This window comes from Capsicum annuum, chromosome 10, assembly GCF_002878395.1.
Source record: "Capsicum annuum cultivar UCD-10X-F1 chromosome 10, UCD10Xv1.1, whole genome shotgun sequence".
Lineage (NCBI taxonomy): Eukaryota > Viridiplantae > Streptophyta > Magnoliopsida > Solanales > Solanaceae > Capsicum > Capsicum annuum.
This window is the reverse complement of record NC_061120.1, coordinates 178,438,067-178,454,406: the sequence shown is the minus strand read 5'-3', so window position 1 is coordinate 178,454,406 and position 16,340 is coordinate 178,438,067. Positions and strand designations below refer to the sequence as shown.

The window sequence follows — 16,340 nt, the reverse complement described above, 5'->3', positions numbered from 1 at the left end:
TTCCAACATGATGACCACCGAAAGGCGTGGTGGATGATTGAAATCTCTCCACCCTTAACCACCTTAGAATCGAGAGAACTTGATAGGAGGCGCTTTACCCCCTTGGTGGGTCTACCCTGAGCAAGTATTACGAGGCCAAAAGATTTGAAAATTGAACCAGCATTCAGAAAATGGCTCCACATAACAGTGCACAAGTAGAGTTCAAAGCAGTACCTACTACTATTAAATGCAAAGCCAGGAGAACCAGAGTAAAAAACCAAAGCAACTAATAATAGTAACTGAAACTAAAAGATTAAAAATTTCTCCTGCACAATTAAATGATGTGTATTGGGAAAAAATATCAAAACAAAAAACCGGATACATGAAGCACCTGCCTAGAGTTGTGGCTGATGTCTGAACGTTCCAGTATCTATTGCAATGTTGGTACAAAAATGAACGAATATCAACTTTGTATATTAGCAAAAACAATAAACAGTACACTAAGCTTGGTCTATACAACCTAGTGTTGCTACTACTCTTATTAGTTGCCTTTTCCTTCATCTTCATTTAAGATGCGATTGCGAAAATCATTGACCATAAGAGGTAGCCCATCACGCAAGGGTACTTTGGGCTCCCAATTTAGCAGTTCCTTTGCTCTGCTGATATCTGGTTTCCTCTTGTGGGGATCATCAGCTGTGTTAGCTCTGAACTCAATAGTAGCACTTGGATCAATCACTTCTTTGACCACCTGTATTTGCAAGTAAAACTATTTAGGGTTGTTTGATAACATAATAACCAGTTAAACCAATAACTGAATAGGCATAGTAGGAGAAAATCCAGTATGTTGAGTACCACTTCAAAAATGATTGCACTTATTCATGGTGGATAACACTTGGTGTCCCGTCAACCATACGTTTAAATTTGAAAAGACACTCAATTATGATCACTTATGTTGAAGACCTACTTCCACTAAGCATGGATAACACTAGACATCCAAACACCGATAAGGCTATAACAATAAATCAATGTTCTATACTTTTTTACTTCATTAGTACTCCTCAATTTTAATTTATGACAGTTTCCATTTGGCACGTCCAAAGAAGTTTCTCTGTTCAATTTCTATACGATTTCACAAATTGGAAGAATTCAGATGTACAAATTTAAACTCTAATATTATGTTTTAAACGTCAAACAAGTTTTCAGCCAATACTTCGATTTTTCTTCTCCTATCGCAAAAACAATTTATTTCTAAGGATTTAACACTTTTAAACTCTGCGTTGAGTCACATGCCGTCATAAAAATGGATGACAGAGTACTATCGCTATATTTATGAGCCTATAACTAAACATAAACACAGAAGGCCAAATACATGGATAGCCACTCAAACTTGGCACGATTTTCCATTTTGACCCTTAAAACTTTATGCAGTACCTATTGAGCCTATTGGACACAAATATGACAGTTTTAAGTCAACATAGGTGTGTGAACCGCACTCTCTTATGATGCGGCATGTCAGACCATTGAAAAAAAATACACACCAGCAAATAAAAAGAAAAAAAAGAGACACAGAAGAAACTAAAGAAAGGGTCAAAAATATGCAAAAAAAGAAAAAGAGAGGGCGATGTGGTCGGAGATGACTCTTTGGTTGTTGTGAGGTGCTTTATGGTGTACATTGCTATTGGAGTTTGTTTATTTCATGAATTGGGAAGGAAGCTGGTGTTTATACATCTGTCTTCATGAGCTTTGAAGGTGGTACAATATTTTAGACAAGAAGAGTTGGAGGATGATCTTATGGTCCTGGGCCTTGGAAGATAGGTGAATGGTAGGATATGAGGATAATGGAAAAACGGTAGTCATCTTTTATGAAGAAAATGGACTCTTAGTGGAGGAGTAAGGTTTGATTTTCAGAAAAGCTCAGGGAAAATGGGTTTATGCAGTGTGCTTTCCATGGCTAAAGGAGGAGATGGAGTGATGATGGTGCTTGTCAAATCTTTAGAACATGAAGGAAACACTTATGGTGTTAGCCAGATATGAAGGAGGAGATGGTGTGCCCAGATCTGAAAAAGAGAAACAAGGTGGTGGCGGTGGAGGCTGCTAGAGAAGAAGAAATAAATAAATTGAAATTCAATTTTCCGGCAAAAACTTTACACTTTCCGGAAGATGTGGGTATAATATTGGCTTTACATGCTGGAATGCTACACACGCATTTGTACATTTAAACAAAGTGTGCTTTCATAGGCACAATTTAGTCTAACAAATGAAAACTCGTTCCAAATTTAAGCAACTGTCTCGGTATTTGGTCCTCAGGACATATTTGAGATAAACCAAAATTATATCAAACAATAGTAATATACTGGAACACGTTTTATTTAGAACATAGCTTGCAGATTTAATATTACGACTCTTGAAAATGTTCAGTGGTACTTCTATCAAATAGCCAAGCAAAAAAAGTGACTTGAATCTGTAGTAAGAATATAAAACTGCAATTGACAAATAAGAAAAAACATGTGAACACAATACAGGTATTGATTCTCAATGAGCAACACACTAAATTGCCCATGCAAGTAGCACCCAAACTAATAGTGAATAGGAAAATAATCATTATAGCCATTGCTTACCTCAGCAAGCTCTAACATGGTGAACTCTCCTGGGTTTCCCAAGTTGAAAGGACCAATATGCTCACCATCCATTAAGGCCATTAATCCGTCAACCTTTGATCAAAGAGGATTAATTATTGAAATATCATTGTTTGCATTCCAACAGAACGATAAGACTCTGTTATGAATTCTTCGACCAGGCATAGTAAACAAAAAACAAGCTGGCTTTTGGACTTTTAAATTGGACAATCCAAGGCATTTTAACAAACTTTTGATATTCCCAAATTGAGATGCAAAATAATAGGGAAATGCACATACAAAAAGCATGTATGCACAAATATGTATACATTTAAAGTAAGAAACATTCCGTGTTTCTTTCTTCTAAACCAGATCAGAACAGGAAAATAGCAACAGGTGACACTATTATCTAGGGCCTAGGCTTAGCAAACCAGGCCCCATGCCTTCCAAGTTCAATGAGACCATAATATGTCACACTATTAGCAACTCCTATATGCATCATTAGACAAGTCATTCTGTTAATTCATGATCAATAACTAAGGCCTCCTTCACAAGGTATTCAGTTAAAAAAATAATTGATTTGTTCTTCTCTCAACGAACGACATAAGCAAAGATTATTAGTCTTCTAGAGCATTGTATCATTTCTAAAGCATCTTTCCAGACATATTTACAACTCGGAAATATAGTCACATTAGGAAGTTTCAATTGCCAGGCAAAACATCTAGTGGCCTGCATAATGGTTCTTACAGTAGACCACACAACGGGAATAACATCTTGCTCTGTGTCTAGTGTTCAGACAAACTCATATTATCTAATTAGCTACACGCTGAGAGTTCTTAACTTTGTAAGGTCCAAAAATTTATTTGGGCACTTTACAAACTCAGACATGCAGGTGATAATTATTTAACTAGCAACATTAACTGAGAGCTAAGTATTTAATTGGAAAAAATAGCCGAGGACATGACCCTAGATAGGAAGGTATGGAAGATGCGAATTACGGCAGAGGATTAGGGCCAGTTCGGGTCGCTAGTGTAGGGAATAAATTGGTGGGGGTGTATTCCTGTTATGATTCCGTATTCAATGTTCCGTGTTCCGTGTTCCATGTTTATTACGAATATGTGTGCTTTCCTTTGCTGTATATTCCTGCATTCCTGCTTTACTCTGTTTTATATTCCTTATGGGTGCCGTATCTATGTTATGTCATCTGCTTCTGTGCTGTACTATGTGTTGTGTGATATCTCGTGACTTGAGCCGGGGGTCTTTCGGAAACAGCCTTTCTACTTCATCAGAGGTAGAGGTATGGACTGCGTACATCTTACCCCCCCCAGACCCCACTAAGTGGGAATACACTGGGTTTGTTGTTGTTGTTAGTGGCTACTGGCCACAGCTAATGATAACCCCTCTATCTTTAACTAAAAATTTGATTCCTAGAATACAGTTGGAATGACTGGAAAGAAACTTCCAACTATTTCCTTTACCCCATTCAGTCTCTTAGTATTTTAAAATGAAAGTAATATCTCCTTTTAGTATTCGGGTTAGATTCTCCAAATCCAGCTTTAAAGCATTTACTATACGATGCTAAAAAGCATATAATCACAACCCAGGATGCTGCCAGTGCCACCATAAAAGATCTTAGAGAAAAAACGTGTACTCCCCCCATGCTTTTTTTAACCTACATTTCATTTTAATATGAGATGTAACGATTTGCATCTTTCTCAAACGGAGAAAATGTCAAATGCACAAAAAATCAAACCTGTTTATAGTAACATCGTGCTATAGCATCTTGAGTAAGAGGAGACACTTTTACACTCTTTTCATATCCAACTAATAAAGGATTATGCAAGCTCAAGCCTATCTTGTTCAATCTTTATGCACATAATATCTGCTAGCCAAACTAAGTAGGTCAATTTGGGACAAACTGTGCAGATATCTAGTCCATTAAATAAAGCAAGTTAAAGAAGAAAACACATAAATCTACTAGCTACCTGATTTAGAATTTCACTTCACAAGCTCTTTAGCAACAAATGTAGGGAAAATTGAGCGTTGCTTAAAGTGAAATAATTGGCTTCACTTGGAAGAAATGTTGAATGTCGTCTATAACATGCATCACCTTTTCTAATTTTCAAAACGAAAAAGGGTCAGAAATATCCTTCAAGTATTGAAATTGGGTCAAAAATACCCTTCGTTAACTTATTGGGCCAAAAATACCCTTCAAGTATTGAAAATGGTTCAACCCGTCCATCCACCTTTATGGCTCAAAAATACCCTTGCAACTAACGATTTTTAAAAATCATAATTAAAAATTCAAAAAAGGGTCAGAATACCATTTAAGTGTTGAAATTGGTTCAAAAATACCATCTATCCATCTTTATGGTTCAAAAATACCCTTGCAACGAATAATTTTCTTAAATCATAAATAATTTTTTTTAAAAAAATACGTGGCACCTTTCACTTGGTTGAAACTAAATTAATTAAACTGTTATATCCAATCCAACCCCCAACTCAAGCTATCTGATTCAAACCATATAAAGGTTGCCCCAACATCAATAATGCTAGGCTTTAAAATAGCGGCAAAACGAGACAATATAAACTTTGTGAAAGCATTTTTTAATCCGTGCTTGTGGAGAATATCTATAGTAAATAAAATACCAGTACTATCAGTAATTTTACTCTTTCATGCAAACGTCAAATCTTGTAACTATTATCAAGAAAAAGTTATTTTGGCTTAAAAGCATCACCTCACCATTACAAACTTTTAAGGGTGGGTTCGGTGCAAATGAAAATGTTCGTTTGACTAAAAATTTTGAAAAATATTTTTCCTAAAAAACATATTTATTGTAAATTTCAAACTAAAAAAAATAACTTCCCTAATCAAAGTAGGGAAAATAAATTACAAAGCTTATACCACTCAAAATCACCCACCCCACCCCAAAGCTTGAGTTGAGGCCAGATTGAATATAACATTTAAATTAATTTAGTTTCAACCAAGTGAAAGTTGCCACGCATATTAAAAAAAATTATTTATGATTTAAGAAAATCATTAGTTGCAAGGGTATTTTTGAGTCATAAAGGTGAATGGGTGGTATTTTTGAACCAATTTCAATACTTAAAGGGTATTTCTGACCCTTTTTCAAATTTTTAATTATGATTTTTATAAACCATTAGTTGCAAAGGTATTTTTGAGCCATAAAGGTGGATGGAGAGGTATTTTTGAACCATTTTCAATACTTGAAGGGTATTTCTGGCCCAATAGGTTAACGAAGGGTATTTTTGACCCAATTTCAATACTTGAAGGGTATTTCTGACCCTTTTCCGTTTTCAAAATGATTTACATTTTCAAGAGCTTAAATCAAGTTTTGCAGCCACAACTACCACTAGTTATCAACCTAACACAGAGTTACCACCTTCTACTTTCTGATCTTTAACTAATATCATCTACGTGCATATAGCCCCATCTAGCATAAGATGCAGTGAAGAGAGCGACGGCATACTAAGTGGGTGTTTGGATGGGCTTATAGCTTTTGGCTTAGAAGTTAAGAATTCTAACTTAAAACTTTTCGCTTATTTTTCCAGAAGTTAAGAATTCTAACTTAAACTTTTGGCTTATTTTTGCCTTTTTAGCTTAAAAATAAGTTCTTAAAAGCACTTCTTAATTGTACCCAAACATTCCAAAATTGTTTAAAAGCTATTTTGGCTTAAAAGCACTTAAAATAAGCCAATCCACAGAGGCCCTAAGACAGAGACGAGGAAATGGCAAGGGTAATTTGTTACAATGACTTACAATACCAATTATTTCTTTTAAAAAAAAATTGTTACAATGACTAACCAAGTCGGAGACGTATTGAAAGCTGCGTGTTTGCTTTCCATCACCATACACTGTCATTGGTTGCCTGCGGATGGCCTGCAAACAAAGTTTTAGAAAGAAAAACAAATAAATCATCGAAAGGGAAATTTGGTTTACAACACTGATGTTAATATAAGTTGAGACTACAAACCTGAGCAACAAAGTTGCTTACAACACGTCCATCATCGAGACACATGCGAGGTCCATATGTATTGAAAATTCTGGCAATGCGCACCTGCATATGAATATTATGGATCGTAAACTCTGGGTCCTCTATGTTACACTGCCAGAGAGAAAGTCTAAGTTGATACAAATTACCGCTGGTAATGTCATTTTTTGTTTTGCATGACATAAAGTTGAAAGTGACAGTTAAATACCAAGACGTGAATAAAAACTTATTAGGATAGACTCTTAAATCAGGAGTAGAAGTGGATCTAAAGAAAAGTCTCTCCGTCGTTGCCTATATGACATAGGTTCGCTCACTCTCTTTCTCTCTCATGATCATCATAAGATGGAGTTTCTTTTACAATTTTGAACTCAGAAAAAGTACTTATGTGACTTCAAATTTAAGCAGCCTCCAAATTTCTGAATAGAGCAGCTGTTCATTCATTACTTCAACCAGAAGAGCTGTTTAATCACCTAACTAAGTTCTCATTTCACGTACAATGGTACAGATTTTAGAATGGAAAAGCACATTGAAATGTACATGAGCATTCAGCATCAAATGTCATAACAATCTGTAACAAACACAAATCTCTCATTACCTCAACACCTGCACCACGATGGTAATCCATAGTCAAGGTTTCAGCAGTCCGTTTACCCTCGTCATAGCAGCTCCTAACACCTAGATATTTCAAGACACTCAAACATCACAAAAACTGTCGGACAGAACAACTTACAAACAAAACAGGAAATAAATTATTGCGGCTGCTACTCACCTATTGGGTTCACATTTCCCCAATATGTTTCCTTTTGTGGATGCTCAAGTGGATCACCATAAACCTCACTTGTACTAGTAAGCAAGAACCTTGCACCAATTCTCTTGGCAAGGCCCAACATGTTGAGAGTACCCATCACATTTGTCTTGTAATCACAATTAAGGATCGCAAGAACATCCAAATTAAAAAAGACAAACAAACAGAACTTAAACATGTGGACAATTCCTTTTTGAAATTAAAAAACATGTAGCAAAATTCCTTAATGATTAGCGATAAACTCCTGCACTGACTACTACAACAACAACCCAGTGTAATCCCATAAGTGGGTCTGGGAATTGTAGTGTCTATCCAGATCTTACCCCTACCATGGAAGGTCGATATGCCATACTCCCGTGCATCAACTATACAACAACATACCCAGTGAATCCCACAAGTGAGGTTTGGGGAAGGTAGAGAGTACACACCTTACCCCTACCTTGGGGAGGTAGAGAGGCTGTTTCTGGAGGACCTTGGCTCGAATACAACAAATCAAAGTAGGCATGAAAAGGGAAAAAGTCAGTGAAGCAATAATTAAGGAAACAATAACAAAATAGGGCAACACCCAAAATAACATAACTAACATCCTATTGATAGAAAGAAAAAGCAAGATAACACTCCATTACCTACTAGCCTTCTACCTTAATCCGCAATCTCCATACCCTCCCATACACGACCATGCAAAGAACAAACACCAGACGGCTTAAAATCCAATTGCAAGCATTTTTCTATAACAAGCATGGATTGATAACTCAACAAAAAATGTTAGATAACAAACGACGGCCTATAAAACTACATTGTCCTTGTACGTAAGTTAAATCCACGCACCCCCACATTAGAAAGGAAAAAAAAGAAAGGTCTTTATACATAACGAATGACCAAAAATAAGCCAAGTGCTAATATAGACAACAACAACAACATATCCAGTGTATTCCTACATGTGGGGTCTAAAGAGGGTAAAGTATACATAGACCTTTGCCCTTACCTCATGGAGATAAAGAGGGTGTTCCTGAAAGACTCTTGGCTCAGGTAACACATAACTTACTTCCTATAATAAGCATGGATTGATAACTCAGAAAAACAATGGTAAATGACATACTACAGCCTACAAAACTACATCGTCAGCATACATAAGTTAAATCCACGATCACCCACATCACAAAGAAACAAAAAAATGAGTGTTAATGTAAAGAAAAGGATATAATAGTCTTAACAGGATTATACTTATAATGAACAGGAGAAGCAGGACAAGCCAAATGATAAATCTGATCAACTTCCAACAAAATAGGTTCCACAACATCATGTCTAATAAGTTCAAATCTATGATTCCCAAAATGATGCATCACATTTTCTTTCCTCCCAGTAAAGAAATTATCAATAACAATAACATCATCACCTCTCTTAATCAACTTATCCACCAAATGACTCCCTACAAAACCCGCCCCACCCGTTACCACTACCCTCATCCTCTTCCTTCCTATCCCCACTGGCACCCTTACAGCTCCCCTCACACTCCCCCTAACATTCCCCCTCCCCTGACCATTAAACTCGTCCATTATGGCAACAGTTGATGCATGCTTCACCTCGGGAACCGTGCCCAACCCGGGTGATGGGGTGAGACCAGAAAGACTTGGTTGGAGAATGAAGAAAGTGGAACCAATGAGAATGCCAAGGAGGATGAAGAGGAGTCTTTGTTCTTTAAGGATGTAATTAATGGATCTTGGAAGAGATCTAGGATGTTTCAGAGTCTTTGGGGATGTTGGTGGAGTGTTTTGGGACATCATGGACATTGTTGTTTCTTCATCTCTTCTATGGTTCATGCTTGATTGTGTATGCAATTTCATTCTGACCTATTTTTATTTTTTTTGGATTTCTTTTTGGGGAAATTTATAGGGGGATTTGGGATGAATTGTGTGTGTTTGTTTATATGGATTTCAGAAAATTGTTAGGTAAGTAGCATTTTTTGTGTATATGAATTATGATGGTTGCATTTTTTGTTGCAGAAGGAATGGGTGCCAGGTAACAGAGATCAGATTAGCTGAATTTAACTTTTCCATACTTTTTGGAGAATGACAAACACTTTCCACAAATTTCTTTTCCAAAACAAATTTAGTAGGTTTTGGGCATGAATATTAATTTTCATGATATTTGTTTTTTTTTTAAATATGAGGTGTTTTTATTATTTTTGAATTTGCTTTATATATTATTAATTTATTTTTAAAAAAAAATTAATTTTTTTATTTTCATAAAATAACTCAATTTTTATAAAATTCCATTTTTTTAAAATTTATTTTTATTTTATATTTTTTAACTTCAAAAATACCTCATTTTCAAAATATTATGACCAAATACAATTTCAACTCTATTTTCAACTTTAAAAATATCAAATAAAGTAAATATATTTTGATTTTCATGGCCAAATAGATTCTTAGAAAGAAATTAAAATAACTTTTTTGGGTCTAAAAATTATCCAACGAAAAATGCCAAAAATGTGACCTAGCTGTTTTTTACTTACTCCATTCACTTTTATCAGTACAACTAGCTTAATATATGTGCTTTGCACGTGTATCTTATATTAATTAATAAATAGTAAATTATAAATAAGAAGAAGAAAATTATTAAAAGAAATAGCAATTGACCCAAATATGTTAATTAGTGTTTGTAGCACTAAAAATATGAAGGGATATTTCTAACAACTCCAAGTCGAAAAAGAGTTTCTTAAAATTTCAAATAGAAAAAAAAAAAAGAAAATCTAGCCACTAGACTAAAATTTTGTAACTGAAATAAATACTCCTTAACCTAACGGAAGTTCAAAGAACTCGAAACTTTGACCTAAAATATCTAGGTCTTTATGTTTAATCTCATGCAATCGAGATCAATGTCCTTTTTAATGTCTTTTTTGCTTACTAAAATAATGAAATTATTTAAAATTTTCATTAGATATCAAAAGTAAAGTCTATAAACCTACATTTGACAAAGTTTACCTTATAAATCAATAATTATACACATACATACATATATATATATATATATATATATATATATATATATATATATATATATATATATATAAGAAGTTAATTTTTAGTCTATTTTCAGTAATATTATTATTTGAAACGACCTAATATTGTGCTAATCATAAAATTTAAATCATTGGTATTAATTTTGATGCCCATTGTACATGTATTGTATATGTGAACTAAGATTAGTGCTATACAAATTCTTAATGAGCTAACATATGATAATCCTAGGATGGACAAAAGAATTCACTACAAACGTAATTTTGAAAAATTGTTACTTTCATGTATTTAAAAAATTCAGCTTTCTTTGTAGGTGGTTCACTTAGTTAGAAATTAAATAGGGAAAAAGACATCATTTCCACCCTAAACTATATCTGAAAAGTCGAAGACACACTTTAACTATTAAAGCGACCTAATACAAACTTGAAATACTTAAAAGTGAATTCTTTTGCACCCTAAAACTGACGTGGCAAAAAATAATTAATTAAAATAAAAGATGGAGCGTGGATAGTATAATTAAAGCAAAAAAAAAAGCTAAAAAAATTAAGATCTTCTTCCCTACCAAGCATCCTCTTCTTCACCATCATCCTACCCGTCAGCCCCCACCCCCGCCTCCTTCACAAATCTTCTTCACACCTCACTTGTTGTTATCTTCTACTTCTACTTTTTTTTTCAATCAATTTTTAATAGTGATTGAAACTTCCATTTCTTTTGAAGAACTTTGTTCATCAATTTGATTTTTCTTCTTACTCCATTGTTGATTTTTCATTCAATTTCATCACCTTTTTCATCACTTAACTCACTACTATCAATTTCAACAACTCCTATAGCCATCAATTCATCACCTGCAATCACTAATTTCATCAGTGCCACCATCAATTTCGTCAATCGATCCATCACCATCAATTTCCTCATCTAATTCACCATTATTGATGTAAATACCTCAATTATTTTTTATTGATAGAATAGTAATGTGAAGAACCATTTCATTATCAATTTTATTGAGTACTATAAAGAATGACCGATTTTAATTCATTGAAAATTTTCAGTCCAACGAATTTTATTTTTCAATACTTTCATCGATTTTTTGTTGGTCAGATTTCAACTTTCAAGTTTTTCTCGTTTCATGTCTCTTCCATCACTCTAAAAAGAAAATTGTCCACCTCGTCAAAAAATCAATTAAGAAGGAGAAAAGAGGGGTTAAAGATGGGTGACAAAGTTAGAAGAAATTGAAGAAATCGAAGGTAATAGCAATTTTGTTGGTGGTTTATAAAGTTAATGGTGGTAATTAATTGATGATTTGAGTTTGGCTATGATGATGATTAATGGAGGTTTTGAGATTGGATAAAGAAGAAAATGAAGAAGGAAAAAGTTTAAATTAAAAAGAAAAAGGAAAAAGTAGGAAAAACAATAATTTTTTTTTTTCATATTATACCGACGTGGCAGGTGCGTGTGAAACACCGCACCACATGCAAGTGGTACAATGGTTTACAGGGTGTAAAAAGTTTCACTTTTATATAGTTTAGGTGTGTAATGGGTTACTATGATAGTTTAGGTGTGACCTACACTTTTCGAGTATAGTTTAGGGTGAAAACAATGACTTTTTCCAAACTAATTATAATAGCAATAATACTCCAATACTACATGGTAAAATAATCGAATATATATATAGAGAGAGACAGAGATATATGAAACATGATTTTGCTGGGAACATCTCACCAGATAAACCAATAAAAATGGTCACTCTATGATACATATAACATAAATACATCTATTTGCCGTTGTTGGTCACAAACAAGTATAAGTTATTATAAAAAAAAATTAATTTCGTTTGTCCTTCTTCAATCCAATTTTCCTCAGCCACCAACGCAACAATTCAATTACAATCTCTTTATATTTTACTCTTATTCCACCAAGAAAGCAAGTCAATCTTGCTTCGTTATTCATGCTTATAGAATATTAGTAGAACATGAAGATAAAATAATAGAGCCAAAAATTGAACCTGATGAGACAATTTTATCGAAGGCACCTAACCTTGACATGTCCGTACCATACGACTGCAACCTCATCAGATAAACCAATAAAAATGATCACTTTATGATACATATGTGTTCATGAATTTGGTTAAAAACCAAACCGAATCAAACCGATTAAAAAAACCGACGTTTGATTTGGTTTAGTTAGGTTTGATTTTAAATTTTAAAAAACTGATGCTATTTGGTTTGGTTATGGTTTTACTCAAAAAAATTTGTGAAAATAACCAAATCGAACTGAGAATTTTTTTTTATATATATATTATAATTATTTATATATAATTTATAAATAAAATATAAATATTTTATTAAATTTAATCTTAAACTAAATTTTAATCTATGTCTAGCTCAATCAATACTTTAGCCCAATTGCCCAAAGCCCCAAACTCAAGCCCAACTCTACCTACTATTACTAATAAGTTAACCCTACGGTCCCTACGTCACTTTTTCTACTTCAACTTTCACAATACGTAGTAAATCAACTTTTGGTTCTTTTATTCTTCATTGAAAGGCAGCACCGCATTAGCTTTTTCTGTTCTTCATAGAAAGTAAACGATGAAAAAAAATTCTTTTCAGTTTTTCATCTCACAAGGAAAAGAAAAAATTTCTTTTCAGTTTTTCCCTCTCGTTTGTTTTGCGTTAATGATCCATGCAACTGCAAGTGTTTCACTTTCTTCCTATTGATTATACTTGTTCCATGTTTTCTAGATTCTTGGCTAACTCAGATATTGTAATATTTTCTTGTTTAGTTTCTTAACCCCCTGAATCTCATTTAGGCTCGCTTTAATAGTGTAGTCTTCTCTTTATTTTTTGTGGGATCTTTTTGGTGATTAAATCTGATTCTATTCTATAGTAAAATCCCAAAGTTTCATGAGATGGAACTTTATCCAGGCAATGGTGCAGCTGTGCAGAGGGATGGCATGAATGATGTATGGTTTGTGAATGTATGGTTTGTGAAATTTTATGTATGGTTTGTGAATAACCCAAGAGAGATGGCATGAATGATGACTGAAATTGTAATCCATATGTTGCTTCATCTTCGGTCAGATAAACAAAGAATCTTTCAAACCAGTTAGTAGTTACCATGGTCCTTGGTTCAAATGGTAGTTTTATGTCTACTTGTTTATTTAATCTTTTCCCTATATGATTAGGTCACCTAGCTAGTGTATAAAGTAAACAGATAACTCAAATTTTCCCAACTTTGTCTCTTCTTGCAGTATACTGCAACAGAATATAAAATTCTGTTTTACAATGTACATGTATGTGTTTGTATGTTGTTGGATAATCTTTGTGCCTACAATACAAAGCTGGTGTTTTTTATCTCAATGTTGGTTTTGTTTAATGTGTTTGTTTTGATTTTTAAGAGTTTATAGTATCAATTTGTCCATCACTGTACAAATATTTCATGAGAAATTGTTCAATGTGATACTTTTTTCTATGGGTTAATAAAAGAGTTTATTCCAGAGATGGTTGGAGTAGGCTAGTAAATAATCGAAAATTTTGAAAAATCGAACCAAACCGACGGTTATTATTTTTTTTGTGCTTTGGTTTGATTTTCGAAATTCAAAAACCAACTAAATTGGTTATGGTTATGGTTTTAACCATTAACCGATCCAAACCAACCCATGAACACCCCTACATATAATATAAATACATCTATTTGTCGTCGTTGGTAAAAAACAAATATAAGTTATTACAAAAGAAAATTAATTTCGTTCATCCTTCATCACTCCAATTTTCCTCAGCCACCATTGCAATAATTCAATTTACTACCTCTTTATCTTTTACTCTCATTCCACCAAGAAAGCAAGCCAATCTTGCCTCGTTATCCAAGCTTATAGAATATTAATAGAGCATAAAGTTAAAATAATAGAGTTAAAAATTGAACCTGACGAGGCAATTTTATCGAAGGCACCTAAAGTTGGCATGTCTATGCCTTACGATTGCAACTTAAGAGTTTTTCAAATTCCTGCGGTGTGTAATAAATCAAAGTTTAAATAATACTTAATGGAGATTAAATTAAATAATTAATGTTTAAAAATTACATAACGAATACATACCTTAAGACAAGAACAATAGTGGGATAAGAAAAAATTGTGATACACAGACGAACAAAATTCATATGTATAAAAGGAATACTAAATACTACTCCATACTTAATGAGTTTCCTACTTAGGTTATAATTCTATTATTATTTTTTTCTTTGAATTCTACTTAGACTATTATTCTATTATTATTTTTTCCTTTTGAACCTACGTCAATTTGGCTTCTTCTAGAAAAGGGATATTAAATTACTACTTATAACGTAGGAAAATTACAATTAACCTCTGTTTCTTCTTTTTCCCTTTATATGTGCAATTTTTTTTTATTAAAAATCCATTAAATTAAATAATAATTGAAGAAAAAAGTGAAAAAACTATTTTTTCTATTACAGAGATTTTTAATTATGGACAAAAAGTTCAAATCACTTTTCTAAGGTCTTCACACTTTTAATATATTATAAATTATGGATTTCAATTTTGCATGTCCCAAGTAATAATTGACATAAATATTTTATTAAAATATTCATGTTCATTGATAATTAGTCTTATATTTTTTTAAAAATTATTCAAAAAATACATAATGAATATTATAAATAAGATATAAAAATATAATATATATATTTATCTTGACATATTAAAATTTAAAATATATTGTAATTAATTAACTAACAAGTATAAAAGAGAGTATATCTTTTATATATATTATCCATCGGGTGTCCACTATGATGTAAGTGCACATATAGTCACTTGAGAAAATTGAAGAATAGGTGTCTTTTAAGTCTTGAATGAAGGATTGGTGACATTGATCAACAGATAGGGTCAAACATTATTAGGAAACTTGATCAAGTTAATTGTGGACTTGATTAATATTTTCAAAACTTTCTAATCTTTTCAAAAATACAAATCAACCCAACCCACACCCTTTTCAATCCAAATCAACCACTCTCTCCTCTCTATCGATAGCTTCTCTCAACTCTCTCCCAACCAACAGTTCTGCAAAATTTCTCCCTTCAATCTCCGATGATAAATAGTTGGGCTTCGAGTTTCCCTCTTCAATTCAATCAACCTGTCTCTCATCCCTCTATCGACAGCTTCTCTCAACTCTCTCCCAACCAACTATTCTATAAATTTCTTATTTCAATCCTCGGTGAATCAACATCCGACTACAAATAGTTGGGATTCAATTCCTTTTCGACTTCAATCGACGTGACAACCTTGCTTTTCGACCACAATAGCTTCGAATTCTTCATCGATCCTTTTCTTCTTTCACAGGTAAAAATTATGGCCTTTTTAGTTTTGAAGAAAACGAGGAACTTGAGCCAACTTCTCTTATAGTATTGGTTAATAATTTCAATAGTTGTTGCACTAATTTGAAATGCAGTCTGAATAAAACCCTAATTTCTGGTATTTCTTCTCTTCTCTTCTCTTTTTGAAGTGAATTATGATATTTTGTTGTTTGTTGCATCTTTTTGAAGTTTGATTTTTATTGTTTGTGTTTATAAAAACAAAAGGACAATTTGATTTGATTTTTTCTGTTCTTGTTCTTGGTAAAAATGGTGAAATTGTTATTTTTTGTTTAACAAAATCGTGCTACTTTTCCTCCGACAGATTACCCATCCGATGCAATATATTAACCATCTGATGTAACAGATTCATCATATGATGCAAAGATCAACTATCTGATGCACCAGAGGAACCATCATATTACAATTCTGATGCAACAGATTAATAATCTGATGCAACAACTTTACTATATGTTGCAACAGATTAAGCTTCGGATAAAAAATTTGATGCAACCAATTAACCATCTGGTGCAATGAAAGAACCATCAGA

The 16,340-nt window shown here is 33.2% G+C and overlaps 1 protein-coding gene across 1 annotated transcript; it reads right to left on the bottom strand.

Annotated features, from left to right (window-relative positions):
• Nucleotides 1-266: 266 nt before the first annotated feature.
• LOC107843374 (UDP-glucuronic acid decarboxylase 1) lies at nucleotides 267-9,523 on the bottom strand. The gene is made up of 7 exons (XM_016687639.2): nucleotides 8,615-9,523; nucleotides 7,377-7,524; nucleotides 7,203-7,282; nucleotides 6,590-6,673; nucleotides 6,421-6,495; nucleotides 2,598-2,690; nucleotides 267-727 (listed from the first exon to the last, which is right to left on the bottom strand). Exons 1-7 carry the CDS (start codon nucleotides 9,254-9,256, stop codon nucleotides 521-523), a joined length of 1,329 nt encoding a protein of 442 aa, XP_016543125.1. The 5' UTR covers nucleotides 9,257-9,523; the 3' UTR covers nucleotides 267-520.
• Between the last annotated feature and the right edge of the window lie 6,817 nt (nucleotides 9,524-16,340).